This window comes from Hylobates moloch, unplaced genomic scaffold (assembly GCF_009828535.3).
Source record: "Hylobates moloch isolate HMO894 unplaced genomic scaffold, HMol_V3 SCAFFOLD_19, whole genome shotgun sequence".
In the NCBI taxonomy this organism is placed as follows: domain Eukaryota; kingdom Metazoa; phylum Chordata; class Mammalia; order Primates; family Hylobatidae; genus Hylobates; species Hylobates moloch.
This window is the reverse complement of record NW_026652294.1, coordinates 31,017,085-31,034,667: the sequence shown is the minus strand read 5'-3', so window position 1 is coordinate 31,034,667 and position 17,583 is coordinate 31,017,085. Positions and strand designations below refer to the sequence as shown.

The window sequence follows — 17,583 nt, the reverse complement described above, 5'->3', positions numbered from 1 at the left end:
TGGCCACGGGGGATGGGACAGGCCTGCCTGTGGGATGCCTGCTGAGCCACACTTCCCGGCAGGTGGACTGGCCCCTCAACATTGTCATCACCGAGGGCTGCCTGAGCAAGTACAGCGGTGTCTTCTCCTTCCTGCTGCAGCTGAAGCTCATGATGTGGGCGCTCAAGGACATCTGCTTCCACCTCAAGCGCACAGGTGAGGCCCTGCCGGAGCCCAGCGCTCTGCATCCCTGGCTTGAGGCTGTGCTTACCTCTGTCCTCTGCCCTCTGGCAGCCCTGCTGAGCCACATGGCCAGCTCCGTGCAGTTCCGCCAGCTGCAGCTGTTCAAGCATGAGATGCAGCACTTTGTGAAGGTCATCCAGGGCTACATCGCCAACCAGATCCTGCACGTCACCTGGTGCGAGTTCAAGGCCAGGCTGGCCACCGTGGGCGACCTGGAGGAGATCCAGCGTGCGCACGCAGAGTACCTGCACAAGGCCGTCTTCAGGTGAGGCCTGGGCAGCGGCTGTGTCCCTGTGGTCACAGCTCAGCCCACCCAGCAGCACTGCTTCCCTGCAGGGGCCTGCTCACAGAGAAGGCGGCGCCTGTCATGAACATCATCCACAGCATCTTCAGCCTTGTGCTCAAGTTCCGCAGCCAGCTCATCTCCCAGGCCTGGGGGCCCGCTGGGGGCCCGCGGGGTGCAGAGCACCCCAACTTTGCACTCATGCAGCAGTCCTACAACACCTTCAAGTACTACTCCCACTTTCTCTTCAAAGGTGAGGCCCACCCTGGCTGGGAGGGCTGCGGGGGGGCCAGGGCGGGGCTCACACCGTGGGCAAAAGCCTGAGCTGCTCGCTGGTCCCCAGTGGTGACCAAGCTGGTGAACCGCGGCTACCAGCCCCACCTGGAGGACTTTCTGCTGCGCATCAACTTCAACAACTACTACCAGGACACCTGAGGCTGCTCTGCGGGGGACGTGCACAATAAAGGTGTCCTCGACCCTGTCTGCATCTCTCTCTCCTGGGTGGGGGCTGAGGACAGGGCAGGGTGGGGGAAGAATGACCACAGAGGTGGACCTGAGGGAGTTGCTGGTTTATTTAGGAGCCTGGGTCCAGCCCCCAGGGACCAGGCTGCACTGCTGAGCTGGCCTCAGACAGAGACGGGTCAGGTCCTGACTGGATGTCTCTGCCATCATGGAAAGACGGGTGTGCATGGGCCAGGGCAGAATCCCTCAGTGTAGAGGGCGCCCGGCACCGTCTCGGCCACTCAGCAGCACGTGGGGGCCTCGGGAGACTCCGGGGTGTGGAGCGCGCCGAGGCCGTTACGAAGATCATGTCACGCACAGTTCTGCTGCCCAGAGCGGGGGCTTACTGCTGTAGGAGCGCTGCCTGCCATCCGCCCCGTCGGCCTCCGTGGCCTCGGGGTCTGTGGTGGCCCCCGCCTCGCAGTGGTAAGGGGTCTCCAGTAGCTTCAGCACCCGCTGCACCTGGAGGGTCATGAGGGTGAGAGAGGTCTGGGGCTGACCCCCTCCCAGGGACCACAGGGACAGGCGTGTGCTTGCCTCTGAGAAGTCCCCGCGCTCGGCAGCCTTGATGGCGTTCTGCGCAATGTAGTTCCTCAGCACGTACTTGGGGTTGTTGGTGTGCATCACGCGCACACGCTCAGCCTGCCAGGCGGCAGCATCCCCGGCGCCTTCCAGGTCCTTGTCCAGCCGGGCTCTGGAATGACATCGGGCTCTGGAGTCACAGCTGGGCTGGACTTTCCAGCACGCGCCCCGCTGCCCCCCGGTGACCATGGACGCAGGGCTCACCTGTACGCCTGTAGCCAATCAGCCCAGTGGCCCTGGTTCCTGCTCTGCAGCTCTGCCACACTCAGCTGCTCCAGCCGAGACTGCTGCTCCACACGCTCCAGCTCCCTGGCGATGCCTGCCCGAGTGCCCATGAGCGCAAACAGCTGTGGGTTTGACTGTGCCAGCATCAGCATCATGGATAGCTGCCTGTGGGGAGGCCAGGGTGTCTGGGAGGTAGCCCCTGACCGTGTCCCTGCCCTGCAGACAGCTGTTCCACCCGCCCGACTGCTCTCACGGCTCACCTAGAGTCCAAGCAGCCCGGTCCCTGAGGTCTCTGGAATCCCACTGGCAGGGATGGACCCCGGTGGGCACACACCAGGCATGCCCATGCTTTGCCAAGGCCCCTCGTGGGCCGGAGGGCAGGACCGCTCTGCTGCCCAGCTTTCTGCTGGAGAGTCTCCACCTCCCGAGTTCAGTGCTTGTGGGGCGGGCACTGCTATTAGCACTTCCCTCATTTCCAGAAGGGTCCAGGTGGGCAGGGGCCACTCCTCCAGTGGAGGGGTTTCGTGTTCAGCAGGGCCTGCTGGCCGGTGCTCCCAGCCAACCCCACTGGTCTTGTTTTTTAAGTTAAAAGCAACAACCCTTTCCACGTCTCATCCCGCACATGGGAGGGACTCTTCAGACAGGGCAGCCCTTCCCTTTGGAAGATGGTGTGGGAAAGCCCGACCTCTGGGAGCCCATTTTCCCTAGAAACCCAGAGGCTTTCTCTGAAGCCCACCCACAGCAGAGACCACTGTCTGCCCTCACACCTGTGTCAGCCTCGCCACCCTCTCCTCTCTGACCAACCGGCCCCAGCGCCGCAGAGACGCCCTGACTGCATCTGTCCCTGGGAGTGGAGCAGCCACCTGGGCCCCAGCCAGCTCTGCCTCCGGCTTCTCCCCCGGCCTCTGTTTGTTTCTGATTATGCTTCCTTTTCTGGAAACAAATCCGAGGAAGTAGGAACTGAGTACCCACCGGGGATCCATCTGGGGCCGGAATGCCAGCCTCAGCTCTTCCAGGGAGGCACACTGCTCCATCAGCCTGGCCAGGAATTCCGCCAGGCCTGGCGACTCTGGCTCCACTGGAAAGGAGCTCAGCAAGTAGAAGGTGTTTGTGAAGTCGGCACCTGGAACACAGGCTGCTCAGGGAGCTGGAAGCAGAAGGCCCAAGGTCCCTGTCCTGGTGCCACACAGACCCCCTCGCCCCCCTGGCACAGGTGCTGCATGACTCCACATGCTCCACACCCCCAGCACGGATCCACACACTCCTCGACCCACACCCTCCACCTGGCACAGTGCCATACAGACCCACACACTGCCCCAGAGACCCACACCCTCCCCCCGGCACAGGTGCCACACGGACCCACACCCTCCCCCGGGCACAGGTGCCACATGGACCCACACCTGGCACGGGTGCCACAGAGACCCACACGGACCCAAATGCTGCCCCCAGCACAGGTGCCACACGAGCCCCACTCAGCATTGGTCCTGGGACTCCTGAGCCCTCCACACCCCACTCCTCAGCCTCCACCCATCCACTGCCCAGGCGGTTGCCATTTGCTGACCCTCCAAGTCACCTGTGAAGTGGCCTAATACTGAGAAAGCACAGAGGCTGCTGCCCGGCCCTCACATCCTCACAGTCACGGCTGCCTGCTTTGGGAGCTAGTGAGTGTTGAGGAGAAGCTGCTGTAACCTGCCTGCAAAAGGCCCAACTTGTGACAGACAATGCGATCCTCCCCCTGACTCTGGAAAACGCTGTCTGAAACCACAGTGACCCTAAGACAACGTCTGAAAACAAAATGAGAAGGGAGTTAAAGCAACGTACTGCAAAAAAGTCGACTACACACGGAGGTGGCAACGGAGAACGTGAGCGACCAGAAACATGGCAGAAGTTCCCCCTCAGTAACTGCTTTGAAAGCGAATGGACTGATCTCTCCAACAAAAGGCAGATTGGCAAAGTGGGTGAAAAGATTTCCATGTTGTCACCACACGATCTGCAAGACGTTCAAAGACACAAACAGGCTGGAAGTGAAAGGATGAAGAAACCCAGGCAAAGAGTAACCTAAAGAGAGCTGAGGCAACTCTTACACTCACATCAGATAAGTTTTCTATTTTTTGAGACGGAGTCTTGCTCTCAATCTCAGCTCACTGCAACCTCCGCCTCCCGGGTTCCAGCAATTCTCCTGCCTCAGCCTCCCGAGTAGCTGGGATTACAGGCACCTGCCAACATGCCTGGCTAATTTTTGTTTTTTGAGATGGAGTCTCACTTTTGTTGCCCAGGCTGGAGTGCAGTGGCGTGATCTCAGCTCACTGCAACCTCTGTCTCTCCTGCCTCAGCCTCCTGAGTAGCTGAGATTACAGGCACCCACCACCATGCCTGGCTAATCTTTGTATTTTTAGTAGAGACGGAGTTTCACCATGTTGGCCAAGCTGGTCTTGAACTCTTGACCTCAGGTGATCTGCCTGCCTCGGCCTCCCAAAGTGTTGGGATTACAGGCATGAGCCACCACGCCCGGCCAGAGAAGATTTTAAATAAAAAATTGTCAGAAGGGCCGGGAATGGTGGCTTACCCCTGTAATCCCAGCTACTTGGTAGGCTGAGGCAGGAGGGTAACTAGAGCACAGGAGGTGGAGGCTGCAGCGAGCCGCGACTGCCACTGCACTCCAGCCTGGGCAACAAAGTGACACATCCACCCTCAACAAAAACTTGTTACAAGAGACAGCATTATATATGGATAAAAAAGTCAATTCATCAATAAAAATATAGAAATTATAAACATGTACCCAATAAGAAAGCCCAAAAATGTACAAACCTTGGCAGAATGGAAGGGACAGACAAACCGTTCTATCTATAGTAAGAGTTGGAGACTTAAACATAGCACTTAATAATGGATAGACCATCTAGGATCAGGTGTGGTGGTTCACGCCTGTAATCCCAGCACTTTGGGAGGCTGAGGCAGGCGGATCACAAGGTCAGGAGATCGAGACCATCCTGGCTAACACGGTGAAACCCCGTCTCTACTAAAACTACAAAAAATTAGCTGGGCGTGGTGGCGGGCGCCTGTAATCCCAGCTACTCGAGAGGCTGAGGCAGGAGAATGGTGTGAACCCGGGAGGCAGAGCTTGCAGTGAGCTGAGATCCCACCATTGCACTCCAGCCTGGGCGACAGCAAGACTCTGTCTCAAAAAACAAACAAAAAAACCATCTAGACAGAAGATCAATGAGAAATGGAAGACCTGAACAACAGCCTAAACCAACAAGACCAAACAGGCACATACACGGAACCCTCTGCCCAGCAGAACAGAGCACACCATCTTCTCCAGGGCACACAGGACGTTCTCCAAGATAAGCCACAAAACAAGTTGTAATAAACCTCAAAAGGCTGACATCTCTATTCACAATGGAATGAAGCTAGAAATCACTTAAAAACACAACACACTGGCTGGGCGCGGCGGCTCATCCCTGGAATCCCAGCACTTTGGGAGGCTGAGGCAGGCAGATCACTTGTGGTCAGGCGTTGGAGACCAGCCTGGCCAACATGGTGAAGCCCCGTCTCTCCTAACAATACAAAAATTAGCCAGGTGTGGTGGAACATGCCAGTAGTCCCAGCGACTTGGGAGTCTGAAGGAGGAGAATCACTTGAGCCTGGGAGGTGGGGGTTGCAATGAGCCAAGATATGCCACTGCACTCCAGCTTGGGCGACAGAGCGAGACTCTGTCTAAAAACCCAAAAAACACAAAACACATCATACCAAAATTGATGGACACAGCAAAAGCAGTGACCAGGAGGACATGCACAGTGTAAATGGCTACACCGAAGAAGATCTCCAATCAGTTACCTCACCTCACGCCTAAGGAACTGGAGAAAGAAGAGCCAAGATGAGAGGGAGATAATGGACTGAAGAAACAGACACACACTGCGTAACTCCATGTACACGAAGGGTTTAGAGCAGTCAGGTTCACAGACTCGGAGCGGAGTGGTTGCTACCAGGGGCTGCAGGGAGGGGAACGGGGAGCTGGTAACCGGCTCACACAGGGTTTGGGTGGCGGATCTGAACAAGCTCCAGGGCTGAGCTGTACAGCACTGCTGCTGCATCAGCTATGATGTGCTGCGCACTCCACAACATAAGAGGATAGATCCGTGTTGTGTTCCTACCACAGTGAAATTGTTTGTAAAAACTGCTACGAACAATTACATGCCAAAATTACCTACAAGACATGTACAAACTACCTGACACAGAAAACTCCTGGAAACATAAATTACCAAAACTGACTCAAGAAGAAAAGAAAATCTAAACTGACATAAGGCAAGCAAGGAGACTGATCAGTAATCGAAATTTTCCCAACAAAGAAAAGCCCAGGACCAGACGGCTTCACTGGTGAATTCTACCAAATACCCTTAAGAACGAATGGCAATCCCTCTCAAACTTTGAAGAAAAAAATGGAAGATGTGGGAATACCTCCTAACTCACTCTGAGGCCAGCAACACCTTGACATCAAAGCCAAACAGACACTAAAGAAAAAGCAAAACTCTAAGCCAATATCCCTTACGCATACAGATGCAAAAATCCTCAAAATACTCGCAACATTCAGCATATTAAAATAATTATATAGCATATGGCTGGGTGCGGTGGCTCACTCCTATAATCCCAGTACTTTGGGAGGCTGAGGCGGGCAGATCACCCGAGGTCGGGAGTTCGAGACCAGCCTGACCAACATGGCGAAACCCCGTCTCCACTAAAAATATAAAATTAGCTGGGCGTGGTGGCGGGCGCCTGTAATCCCAGCTACTTGAGAGACTGAGGCAGGAGAATCACTTGAACCTGGGAGGTGGAAGTTGCAGTGAGCCAAGATCGTGCCACTGCACTCCAGCCTGGGCAACAAGAGTGAAACTCCGTCTCAAAAAATATTAAAAATAATAATAATATAGCTCATATAATCATATTATCAATATTAAAATCATATCAGTATTAAAAATCAATCATATCAATATTAAAAGGACCAAGTAAAATTTATCCCCAGAATGCAAGGAGATATGAATGAAATAATAAAACCACATGACCATCTTCATTGTAGGAAAAATCATTTGATAAAATGCAATAGCCTTTCATCATAAAAGCATTCTCAAAGAAAACCAGCATGGTAAAAGCTGTATGTTAAAAAGCCCACAGCTAACATCACACTCAATGGGTGAAACACTGAACACTTTGCCCCAAAGGTCAGGAACAAGAAAAGGATGCCCATCTCAGCTACTTCTATTCAACATACACGTCCTAGCTAGTGCAACCTAGTGAGTCATCCACATGACCCAGCAATCCTACCACCTGTACACCCCACGGAACTGAAAGCAGGGAGTCAGAGATCTTCGCATTCGCTTTCATGGCAGCACTGCACACAACACACAATGCACCGTACCCAACAGCCAGAAGAGGAACACGTACGCCAGTATGTCGTGGATAAGCAAACTGTGGCCTGTCGACACAACAGGATGCTTCTCAGCCTTCAAATGGAATAAAATCCTGATACGGACCTGGGTGAACATTGAGGACCTTATGCTAAGTGAAATAAGCAGTCACCAAAGAACAAGCACCGTACAATTCCACCAAAGAACAAGCACCATATGATTCCACCAAAGAAGCACCGTACGATTCCACCAAAGAACAAGCACCGTACGATTCCACTCGCGGGGGGTCCCTAGATTCACCAAATTCATAAAGACAGAGTAGAATGGGGGTGCCAGGGGCTGGGGCGGGCCCAGGGAGTGACTGTGCACTTGGAAACTGGAAGCTGGGAGGTAAACCATCTCTAACCACAACAGCACAGGAGGCGCCTCGCTGTGGGCACAGCTGGGTCACTCACCGGTCAGGTGCATGGTCTCCAGGAGCTTGGACACCAGCGCCCTGTCTTCCTCCAGCTCCACCTGCACGAGGCCCAGCTTCCTGCGCATCTTCTGCAGGTAGTGCCTTTGGAACTCGGCATCAAACTCCTCGGCCAGGATGGCCTCACCCAGCTCCAGGGGCAGCTCTGGCTGCAGGGCCTCGGCCAGCTTCCCCAGGTTCCACTTGCACACCTCAGGCTGCTTGCTGTATGCATAGCGGCCAGTGTTGTCGGAGGCATTGCACACGTGGTCGGGGTCGTACCTGCCACACAGGGCAAGAGAACCACGCCCTACCTGAGAGGAAGTTCCCAGGAGATGGTGCAGGCACCCTGGAGGGGAGGCCCAGGGGAAGTTCCCACATGGCCATGGCTCTCCAGCCCTGTCCCACAGGGGTCCTGTCTCACCAGCCTCTGGCCAAGGCCTCCGGGATTGCGCTGGACTCTCTACTTCCTACATCAGCCCCCAGCCCCGTCGGCTCCCCCTCAGGCATCATGGGCCAGTGCCTGGGGGCAGCAGGTTTCATGCAGCCCACACCCCCCAGCCCTGGGGCCTGCACTTTGCTGGGCCCCAGGGCCACTTACCTGTCCAGGAAGCCAAAGGGCCCGTAGTCGATGGTGAGCCCCAGGATGCTCATGTTGTCAGTGTTGAGCACGCCGTGGCAGAAGCCCACGCACTGCCACTCGGCCACCATCCGCGCCGTGCGCCGCGTCACCTGGGGCGGGACAGTGTGCTTGCTCCCTCCTCGGGGTCCTGCCCAGACCTCCCCACTCGTGTCCACCCTTCCCCTCCCTGAAACCAGCTGTGCTTCACTGAGTGGCTCTCACTCCAGAGTTTCTGGGTGATCTGTCCTGATGTCCTGTCACCGCCTCAACCACAAGGTGGCGATGAAGAGTGCGTTGCACTCACAGCATCCACTCTAACATGCTCACAAAATTTGGCTTTTACCCAAACTAGAAAAATCAGGGAACCCCAGACTCAGGCCCAGTAGAGACCCCAAAGCAGCAGAGAAGGGTCAGTTCACTGAGGGGCCACACCTGCCCCAGGGCCAGGCCATTGTCCATCCTGGTGCCACCACCACCCTGCTAGCCTGGCCCCCCCCAACCAGACAGCAGTCCCCACCCAGCCCAGCACCGGTACCCTTGAGAATAGGGGCCAATCAACAGGGGGGCCAGGAGCCCCCAAGGTGCAGGGTGCACTGAGGGCCCCACCGGCCCTGCTGAACACAGGCCTGACAGGCCTGACACCGCCTCACTCCTGCAAGGCCACCGACGCTCCTGGGAGGCAGTCAGTGCCGTCCTCCCTGCGTCACTGGCAGAAGACTGAGGCTCAGAGGGGCAGAGTGACCTGCCCTGACCTCCCACACACGTCTATGCCGGAGCACCAGGCTGCCCCCAGTGGCTCCTCCCGGCCTTCTGCAGCCCCATCGCCCACCCACATGGAGCATGGCTGGGGCAGCCTGAAGGGATGGAGCTGGGGCAGGACACAGCCCCAGGAGCACCTGCCTGGTGCCTGCTTCTGCTGACGGCAGCTCAACAGCCCCCAGCCATGTGGCAAAGTGGGTCCCCATGCAGCCCTGGCTGAAGCTGCTCCAGGGGTGGCCTGAAACTTCTCAAAGAAGATGCTGTGCCTGGCCCCCCTGAACCCTCACTTGGCCTGACCCCGCTGATGCTGCAGGCCCCCAGCCCAGCCAGGTGAGGTGCCGGGTTCCCCCACCGTGTGCTGAATGCCCTGTGACAAGGACGATGCCATCAAGCCATGTGGGACGTCTGTGGTGTCCGTGGAGGGGGGACCCCTTCCCAAGGCAGGCACTCAGCATCTCCCCAGTCAGGACCCGGCTGGCTGCCCTGGGCATCAAGACGTGTCAACCCACGTGAGAGGTGCCAGCCCATGGTGCTTCCACCGAAGCCAGCTCCCACCCCGCACCCCGCACCAAGCTGGCCCTACAGGGATACCAGTAGGAGAGCACACCCAGGGCCCCCAACGCCACTGAGCCCAGGGGAGTTTCAGGTTTGTCCCAGGGCCTAGAACCCATGATGGGGTTTGCGGACAGGAGCGGGAGCTCAGAGAAGGGCAGGGACGCTGGGTAAAAGCCTTTGTCCCCCAGCCAAAACGAGGGTGTCTTCGGCACAGGTGGGGACACCCGGCACCCACCCGCAGGGAGGGGCGGCATGCGGCCCACAGACCTCCCGGAAGAAGGCGGCGTTTCTCTGCACGCTGTCGCTGGCATGAGCAGCCTGGATCTCGGGGTAAAAGGAGCTGATGACATAGTCGAGCAGCTGCACTCGAATGTCGTTCCTCCCCACGCTGGGGCCTGCACGCCCTGTGTGCTCATCTGCAGACTTAAAAATCTCAAAGGATCCAAACCTGGAGGGAAGACCCGAGGTGTCAACAGGTCAAACCTGACCCCAACCCCCTTGTGAAAATAAGAAAAAGAAAAAGACGTTGTGGCTACTTTTTTTTTTTTTTTTTTTTTAAATGGAGTCTCACTCTTGTTTCCCAGGCTGGAGTGCAGTGGCGCGATCTCGCCTCACCACAACCTCCAACTTCTGGGTTCAAGTGATTCTACTGCCTCAGCGTCCCGAGTAGCTGGCATTACAGGCACATGCCACCACGCCCAGCTAATTTTTGTATTTTTAGTAGAGACAGGTTTTCACCATATTGGTCAGGCTGGTCTCAAACTCCTAACCTCATGATCCACCCGCCTCAGCCTCCTAAAGTGCTGGGATTACAGGCGTGAGCCACCCACCGCGCCTGGCCTGTTGTGGCTACTAAATCATGCAGCCCTACAGCAGAAAGAGAACCTTGATTAAAACAAAAGCAAACCACCAACCAGAAGGCACCACAGCTTTACCTGACACAAACACGGACAGATTCCACTTTTGGTCAGCATCCAGCCACTGACCAGGCCCTGTCTGCACAGTCTGGGGCACGTGCCGGGGAGGCCCATGGGTCTAGAAACCACCAAGGACCCTGCACTCCCACCCCAACCCCACGAGGAGGGTTTTTGGCAGGTCTTACACATGGAGGGGCGTGGCCTGCCACCATGTCCTCGGGGAGGGGATGCAAAGGAGAGTCAGCTGCTACGGACACACATCTGCGAGCGCTCAGCAGCAGCCGTCCCCCAGGGTGACTGTTCCCCAGGGGACATCAGGCAAGGTCTGGACATATTTTTCGTTGTCACAACTGGGGTTACTACTGGCAACCAGCGGGCCCAGGGCAGGGATGCTGCATGCCACACAAGATGGACTTCACAGCAATGCCAGCATTGCCGCTGGGTGCGGCCTCAGAGAAAGTTGTGGCCCCAGATCCTTCCCATCCCCCTGCAGGACAGGAAAAGCCAGAGGCCCACAGGCAGCCTCAGGGGTGGGTGGCTGGTGTCCCGGGCAGGACGGGGCCGCAAGACCAACAGACAACTCTACATTCAGGTGTTCAGGAGGAAGTGCTACACGCCAGGTGGCAAGGTGACATCAAAAACTGATGGCTGGGGGCCGGGCACGGTGGCTCAGGCCTATAATTCCAGCACTTTGGGAGGCCAAGGTGGATGAATCACCAGAGGTCAGGAGTTCGAGACCAGCCTGGCTAACATGGAGAAACCCTGTCTGTACTAAAAATACAAAAATTAGCTGGACGTGGTGGCACACGTCTATAACCCCAGCTACTTGGGAGGCTGAGGTAGGAGAATTGCTTGAACCTGGGAGGTGGAAGTTGCAGTGAGCCAAGATCACGCCACTGCACTCCAGCCTGGGTGACAGAGCGATACTCTGTCTCAAAAAAAAAAAGAAAAGAAAACTGATAACTGATGGCTCACATCAGACACGAGCCAGCCCAGGACTCCAGACCAACGAGCAACTGGACCATCAGATCAGAAAGCCCGAGCAGGACACTGCGCACAGCTTGCGGCTCCTGCTTCTTCAATGGCCATTTCCTCAGTCAAGTCTAAGTAGTTCCTTGTCATAAACTCCAGCAAACAGCTCTGGACACTGTCCCCAGCCTCAGGCTCAGGGATCCCCTCCTCCCCAGAAGCACCGGGCAGGGACCCTTCCCTGGTGTCTGTGGCCCTGCACCCTCTGCTGGTGCTTTGAGACAAGCCAGCTCCTGCAGGGCCACCTCTGGCTGCAACGAGGGCCTGGACGGGCACGTGGGAGGGCTTAGCACAAGTGCCCCAACTGAGCACCAAATGCCTTTGCTCTCAGATCCCTCCCAGTGGGCGTGACGCAGCTACTTCGCGGACAGGCAGCTTCTGAGGCTGCCAGGGACAGGCTGGACTTTCGGAAGAGGCCAAGGCGGTCATCTGGGTTTGTTTCTACCAGAATCCTAGCAGCACAGGCCCAAATCTCCTAGGACTCTATAAGCAAGTGTGTGTAGACAGGCCTAAAGGACCCCGGCATTACCTTATGAAAGTGGAAGCTATACGCAACACAACCGTGCATTGTTCATATTTGGGATTACCATCATAGAACACGTCGCGCACCACCGTGGACTCGGACGTCACGCAGGCGCCGGCCCGCGTGGTGGGGACTCCCAGGTGGAACATGGCTTCGCTGCACAGGAACTCCCGGATGCTTGACCGTAGGACCTTGCGACCGTCGGCCTGTCTGAAACCAAACACAGAGTTCACTACGTGGGCCGGTCAGGAGTCACCCAACACCAGGATTCCGGGCAGCACACGGAAAGGAGGGAACGCGTGTAACGTGAGCAGCTTGCACGTCCCCGAAAACCGCCCGTCCCAGGTGACATCAGGTGCCTTGTGAGCCTCCAACACTGCCCAGTTCCAGCAACCGCACACCCCAGCAGGTTGTCGGCACAGCCTCTGGCAAAAATGGGCCTGAACACACGCAGCAGCCTGTCTTTCTGCCCAGGACGAGGGTTCCGCAGCAGAAGCCAGGACTGTGTGACTGCACAGTGGGGACAAAGGGCCTGGGGCAGCCCTGCCCCATGGGACACAACAGCCTTTGCACCAGGACAGGTGCCCAGGTTCGGGCCAGCTGAGGAATGAGCTCCTCTGTGCCTGCCGGAGCCCCCACACCCACAGCGGGAGGAGGCAGGGCCGAGACCACACCCACAGTGGGAGGAGGCAGGGCCAAGACCCCACCCACAGCGGGAAGAGGCAGGGCTGAGACCACACCCACAGTGGGAGGAGGCAGGGCAGAGAAGCCCGCTGCCCACCCCGCAAAGCCTGCCCCTCGAGGCTCCAACAGCGCCGGCCTCAGGCCACTCAGCCAGTTCTGACCCCCAGGTCTCGCATTCCCTTCTCCAGAGGTCTTCGGGTCCCTGGCTTCGGCCTCACGTCCTGCAGAACTGCCGAGGCCAGGGACTCACACAGGCATGGGGACAGGGATGTGAGATCTGAGGGCCAGATGACTGCCCCCTTTTTCTTCAATTATTTTCACTGTGGTGAAATACACATAAAATAAATTTACCATCTTAAACCACTTTTTTTTGTTTGTTTTTTAAAGACAGGGTCTCACTCTGTCACTTGGCCTAGAGTGCAGCACCACCCTCTCGCCTCGGCCTGCCAAGTAGATGGGACTACAGGCAACGCTGCCAAGCTCTGCTAATTCTCGTCTTAGACGGGATTTCATTATGTTGCCCACGCTAGTCTTGAACTCCTGGGCTCAAGCGATCCTCTCACCTTGGCCTCCCAAAAGGGCTAGGATTACAGGCACGAGCCACTGTGCCCGGCCCATCTTAGCCATTTATAAGTGTACAGATCAGTGCTATTAAATACGTTCATAATGTTGCACAACAATTACCCCCATTCATGTCCAGAAATCTGTCTTGTGAAATTGAAACTTTGTCCCTATTAAACACTAGCTCCTGATTCCTCTACTCCCTCCAGCCCCTGGCACCCACCATTCTACTTTGTCTCTATGAATGTGGTTCTCTAGGTACCTCATGTAAGTGGAATCACCCAGGATTTGTCTCTCTGTGACCAGCTTATTTCACTGCATCACGTCCTCAAGGTTCATCCGTGTTGTAGCATATCAGCATCTTTCTTAAGGATGAATAATATTCCACTGTATGTACAGATCATATTTAATCCATTCACCTGCTGATAGACACTTGTTCTGCCTTTTGGCTATGAATATCAGTATACAAATCTCCCTGAGATCCTGCGCTTGGGGATATACCCAGAAGCAGAACTGCTGAATCATGTGGTGATTTAATTATTTGAGGAACTTCCACACTGTTTTCCACAGCAACTGTACCATTTCACATTCCCACCAACAGTGCAGAAGGGTTCCAATTTCTCCACAGCCTCAACACTTTTTAACTTACAATTTTTTTTTTTTTCGAGACAGGGTCTCACTCTGTCACCCAGGGACAGTGGCATGATCTCGGCTCACTGCAACCTCCGCCTCCTGGGTTCAAGTGATTCTCCTGCCTCAGCCTCCCAGGTAGCTGGGATCACAGGCACACTCCACCACGCCTGGCTAATTTTTGTATTTTTAGTAAAGACGGGGTTTCACCATGTTGGCCAGGCTGGTCTCAAACTTCTGACCTCAACTGATCCACCCACCTCAGCCTCCCAAAGTGCTAGGATTACAGGCGTGAGCCACTGTGCCCGACCAACCTTTTATTTTTCTGAGACGGAGTCTTGCCCTGTCGCCCAGGCTGGAGTGTGCAGTGGCACGATCTCGGCTCACTGCAAGCTCCGCCTCCCGGGTTCAAGCAATTCTCTGCCTCAGCCTCCTGAGTAGCTGGGATTACAGGTACCTACCACCACAGCCAGGTCAACCTTTTAATTTTTTAAATAATTGCCATCCTAATGGGTATGAGGTGCTATCCCACTGTAGTTTTGGTTTGCATTTCCCTAATGACTAATGATGTTGAGCATCTTTACATTTGTTATAAACTTTTCATGTGCTTAGTGGCCAAATCTTCTTTGAAGAAATGTCTATTCAAATACTTGTCCATTTTTTTTTCCTGTTGAGTTTTGAGAGTTCTCTGTATATTCTGTATGTTAATCATTTATCAGATATATGAATTGCAAATATTTCCTCCCATTCTGTGGGCTGCATTTTTACTGTTAATACTGTATTTTTATGCCTAATTTTTAAAGTGTTCATGAAGTCCTGTTTGCCTATTTCTTTAGTTGCCTGTGCCTTTTGTGTCACAGCCAAGAAATCACTGCCAAATCCAATGTCATGAAGCATTTTCCCTATTTTCTCTAAGAGTTTTAGCTCTTATGTTTAGATCTTTGGTCCACTCTTCAGTTAACTTTGTTCATGGTGTAGGTAAGGACCCAGCTTCATTCTTTTGCATGAGGATCCAGTTTTCCCAGCACCTTTTGTTGAAAAGTCTTTCTCCATCGAATGGTCTCAGCACACCTGTTGAAAATTTGCTGACCATATATGTGAAGGTTTATTTCTAGGCTCTTTATTCCATCCCACTGGTCTATGTCTATCCTTATGCCAATGCCATACTGTTTTGCTGACTGCGGCTTTGTAGTAAGTTTTGAAATCAGGAAGCATGAGTCCTTCAACTTTCTTCAAGATTGTTTTGTCCATTCAGGGTCCCTTGAGATTCCATATGAATTGTATTACTTTTTGAGACAGGGTCTCACTCTGTCATCCAGGCTGGAGTGCAATAGGATAATCACAACTCACTGCAGCCTTGAATCCTGGGCTCAAGTGATTCTTCCACCTCAGTCTCCTGAGTAGCTGCAATTAGAAGCACAGGCCACCATGCCCAGCTAATAAAAAAAAAATATTTTTTTGAAGAGACAGGGTCTTGCTGTTTCCCCAGGCTGGTCTCCAACTCCTGGCCTTAAGCCATCCTCCTGCCTTGGCCTCCCAAAGTGCTGGGATTACAGGAGTGAGCCACTGCACCTGACCCCATGTGAATTTTAGAATGGGTTTTTCTATTTTTGCAAAAACTGTCATTGGTATTTTCATAGGGACTATACTGAATCTCTTCAAAGAGTACTGTTGTCTTCCTAAGTTATCCAACCCACAAACAAGGGATGTTTCCATTTATTTATGTTTTCTTTACTTTCTTTCAGTAATGTTTTTCAGTTTTCTTCCTTCTCACAGCCACTTCAGACGTTAGCCTCAATCTCGGAGAACTGGTGAGGCCAGGGACCCCAGGACACGTGTGGGGATGACAGGCAGGGCCTAAGTAAAGGTCAAAGGACTCCTTAATTTTTAGAAGAAAATATATTCTAGCAGACCTCAGGTCTGAAAGCACTGAGTTAATACTCAAGTCTTCAAATATAAAAAGTGCCTTCCAGCGACAGATTACTCTCATAAAAAAAATTGTCTTTATAACTTAAAATATCACCAAAAACGAAAACATAAAGTTTAAGATGTTTGCCAAAAAGAAAAACAAAAATAAAAAAAAAAATGCTCACAGGACAAGCAGGCCCCAGGCCCAGCAGCACTTCCACCACGTTCCAAGGCTCAGAAACGCTCGCGTGGGCGGCCGGTGCTGTCAACTCTAAGCAGGTCGCTGGGGGTGGGGAGGGAGCGCCAGGTTGCCCTCAGACACAGAACAGAACGGATTTGGAGACGGGGGAGTGAGGAAGACCCCCAGTCTGAGGAGCTGGCTTGGGAGACGGAGCCCCGGGGAAGGGATGCTGAGGGACCGAGGGACATTTCAGGCGCTGGAGGGGGAGATGATAAGAGCAGAGGGAGGGGCCGGATGAGATGCGGGTTTAGCATTTCTCTGAACATAAAATGTACACTTGTGGGTATTGTTTTCCTAGTCATTCACAAAAGCAGTAAAGAATATGGAGTAAGTACATTGTTTACTGGAAAAGAGCAGAACAGACCGAAGTGCTGTCTGTACACAGGAGGCAGGTGGCGCGTGCACGGCTCCCTGGTGGGCCTGGCGGCATCTGGACCCAGATCCTGCCTTAGACCACCTGTGTGCCCACCCCCACAGAAATCTAAACGATGCCCACCTCACTTCGGGGTTAAAAAGGGCTGCCCGCAGGGAAATCAGGGCGAGGCCTCCGTGAAGTCAGTCGCAGAGCGAGGCTGCTGGACGAAGCGGCCCGCCCCACGAGCGATCGGAGGAAGGCTGGGGACCTGCGGGGTTAGGGTTAGGGTTAGCCTAACCTCTCATCCCGGCTCTCGCCCCTGGGTTTGGAGCCCCAGCGAACGTCTGTAAACATGAGCGGTGTCACTGGTGGAGCTGACTCCAAGGTCCTCGGCGGGTTGATAAGCACAGGGCGCGGGCGGCTGCCAGCACCGCGCTCCCGCGGGTGGAGGGAAGGCCCCACTTGGCAGTAGCCGCCGGACGCCCCCAACACCGCGCCTGGCGGAGGGCAGGGGCGCCCCGGCGGGGAGGACCCACCCGCGCCCCTCGCCCGCCCCGGCCCACCTGGAGAAGGGCGTGGGCCCGGCGCCCTTGAGCTGCAGCTCCCAGCGCTCGCCAGTCGCCGTGCACACCTCGCCCAGGTACATGGCGGCGCCGTCGCCCAGCTGCCCGGCGAACTGGCCGAACTGGTGGCCGCAGTAGCAGTGCGCGGCGGGCTCGGCGCCCGGCAGGAGAGCGTTGCCACTGAAGAACAGCGCGGCCTCGGCCTCGGCCTCGCGCGCGGGCGGCGCGCCCAGGCCCAGCAGCGCCAGCGCGGGCTCCGACAGCGCCACGAGGCGCGGCTGCCGCAGCGGGGTGGGCTGCACGCGGGTGAAGCAGGCCCCGGGCACGGGCCGCGGCGCGGACGGGGCGCCCTCGGGACCGGGCGGCGGCTCCTCCACGGGCAGCGCGCGCAGGGCGCGGTTGTCAAAGCGTAGCCCCGCCAGCCAGCGAGGCGCGGGCTCCATGTCGGCGCCCGACAAGGTAGAACGGGGCGCGGGCGACGGGCGACAGCGGCCGAGGGGCAAGAGTCGGGCAACCGCGAGCGAAGCCCCGAGGGCTGCCCTGTACGCAGCCATCCGCGGCGCCGCTCCC

The 17,583-nt window shown here is 55.5% G+C and overlaps 2 protein-coding genes across 7 annotated transcripts in view; one reads left to right on the top strand and one right to left on the bottom strand.

Moving 5' to 3' along the window:
- TUBGCP6 (tubulin gamma complex component 6) overlaps positions 1-1,130 on the top strand; it is a 25,906-nt gene extending 24,776 nt beyond the window's left edge. For 2 of the 6 annotated variants that reach the window (XM_032138227.2, XM_032138231.3), the window contains exons 22-25: positions 63-195; positions 274-487; positions 543-758; positions 849-1,130. In XM_032138227.2, coding sequence (XP_031994118.1) covers positions 63-195; positions 274-487; positions 543-758; positions 849-969 — 684 coding nt within the window. In that variant the 3' untranslated portion in view covers positions 970-1,130. Of the gene's footprint in view, positions 1-62; positions 196-273; positions 488-542; positions 759-848 lie in introns of those variants that run through there. The other 4 variants (XM_032138228.2, XM_032138229.2, XR_004245343.2 and 1 more) reach the window with 4 other exon arrangements.
- SELENOO (selenoprotein O) lies at positions 1,060-17,583 on the bottom strand. The gene is made up of 9 exons (XM_032138233.2): positions 17,014-17,583; positions 12,078-12,281; positions 9,870-10,050; positions 8,268-8,398; positions 7,668-7,948; positions 2,786-2,936; positions 1,793-1,978; positions 1,544-1,700; positions 1,060-1,468 (listed from the first exon to the last, which is right to left on the bottom strand). The coding sequence occupies exons 1-9, from the start codon at positions 17,565-17,567 to the stop codon at positions 1,304-1,306; spliced, it is 2,010 nt and encodes a 669-aa protein (XP_031994124.2). The 5' UTR covers positions 17,568-17,583; the 3' UTR covers positions 1,060-1,303.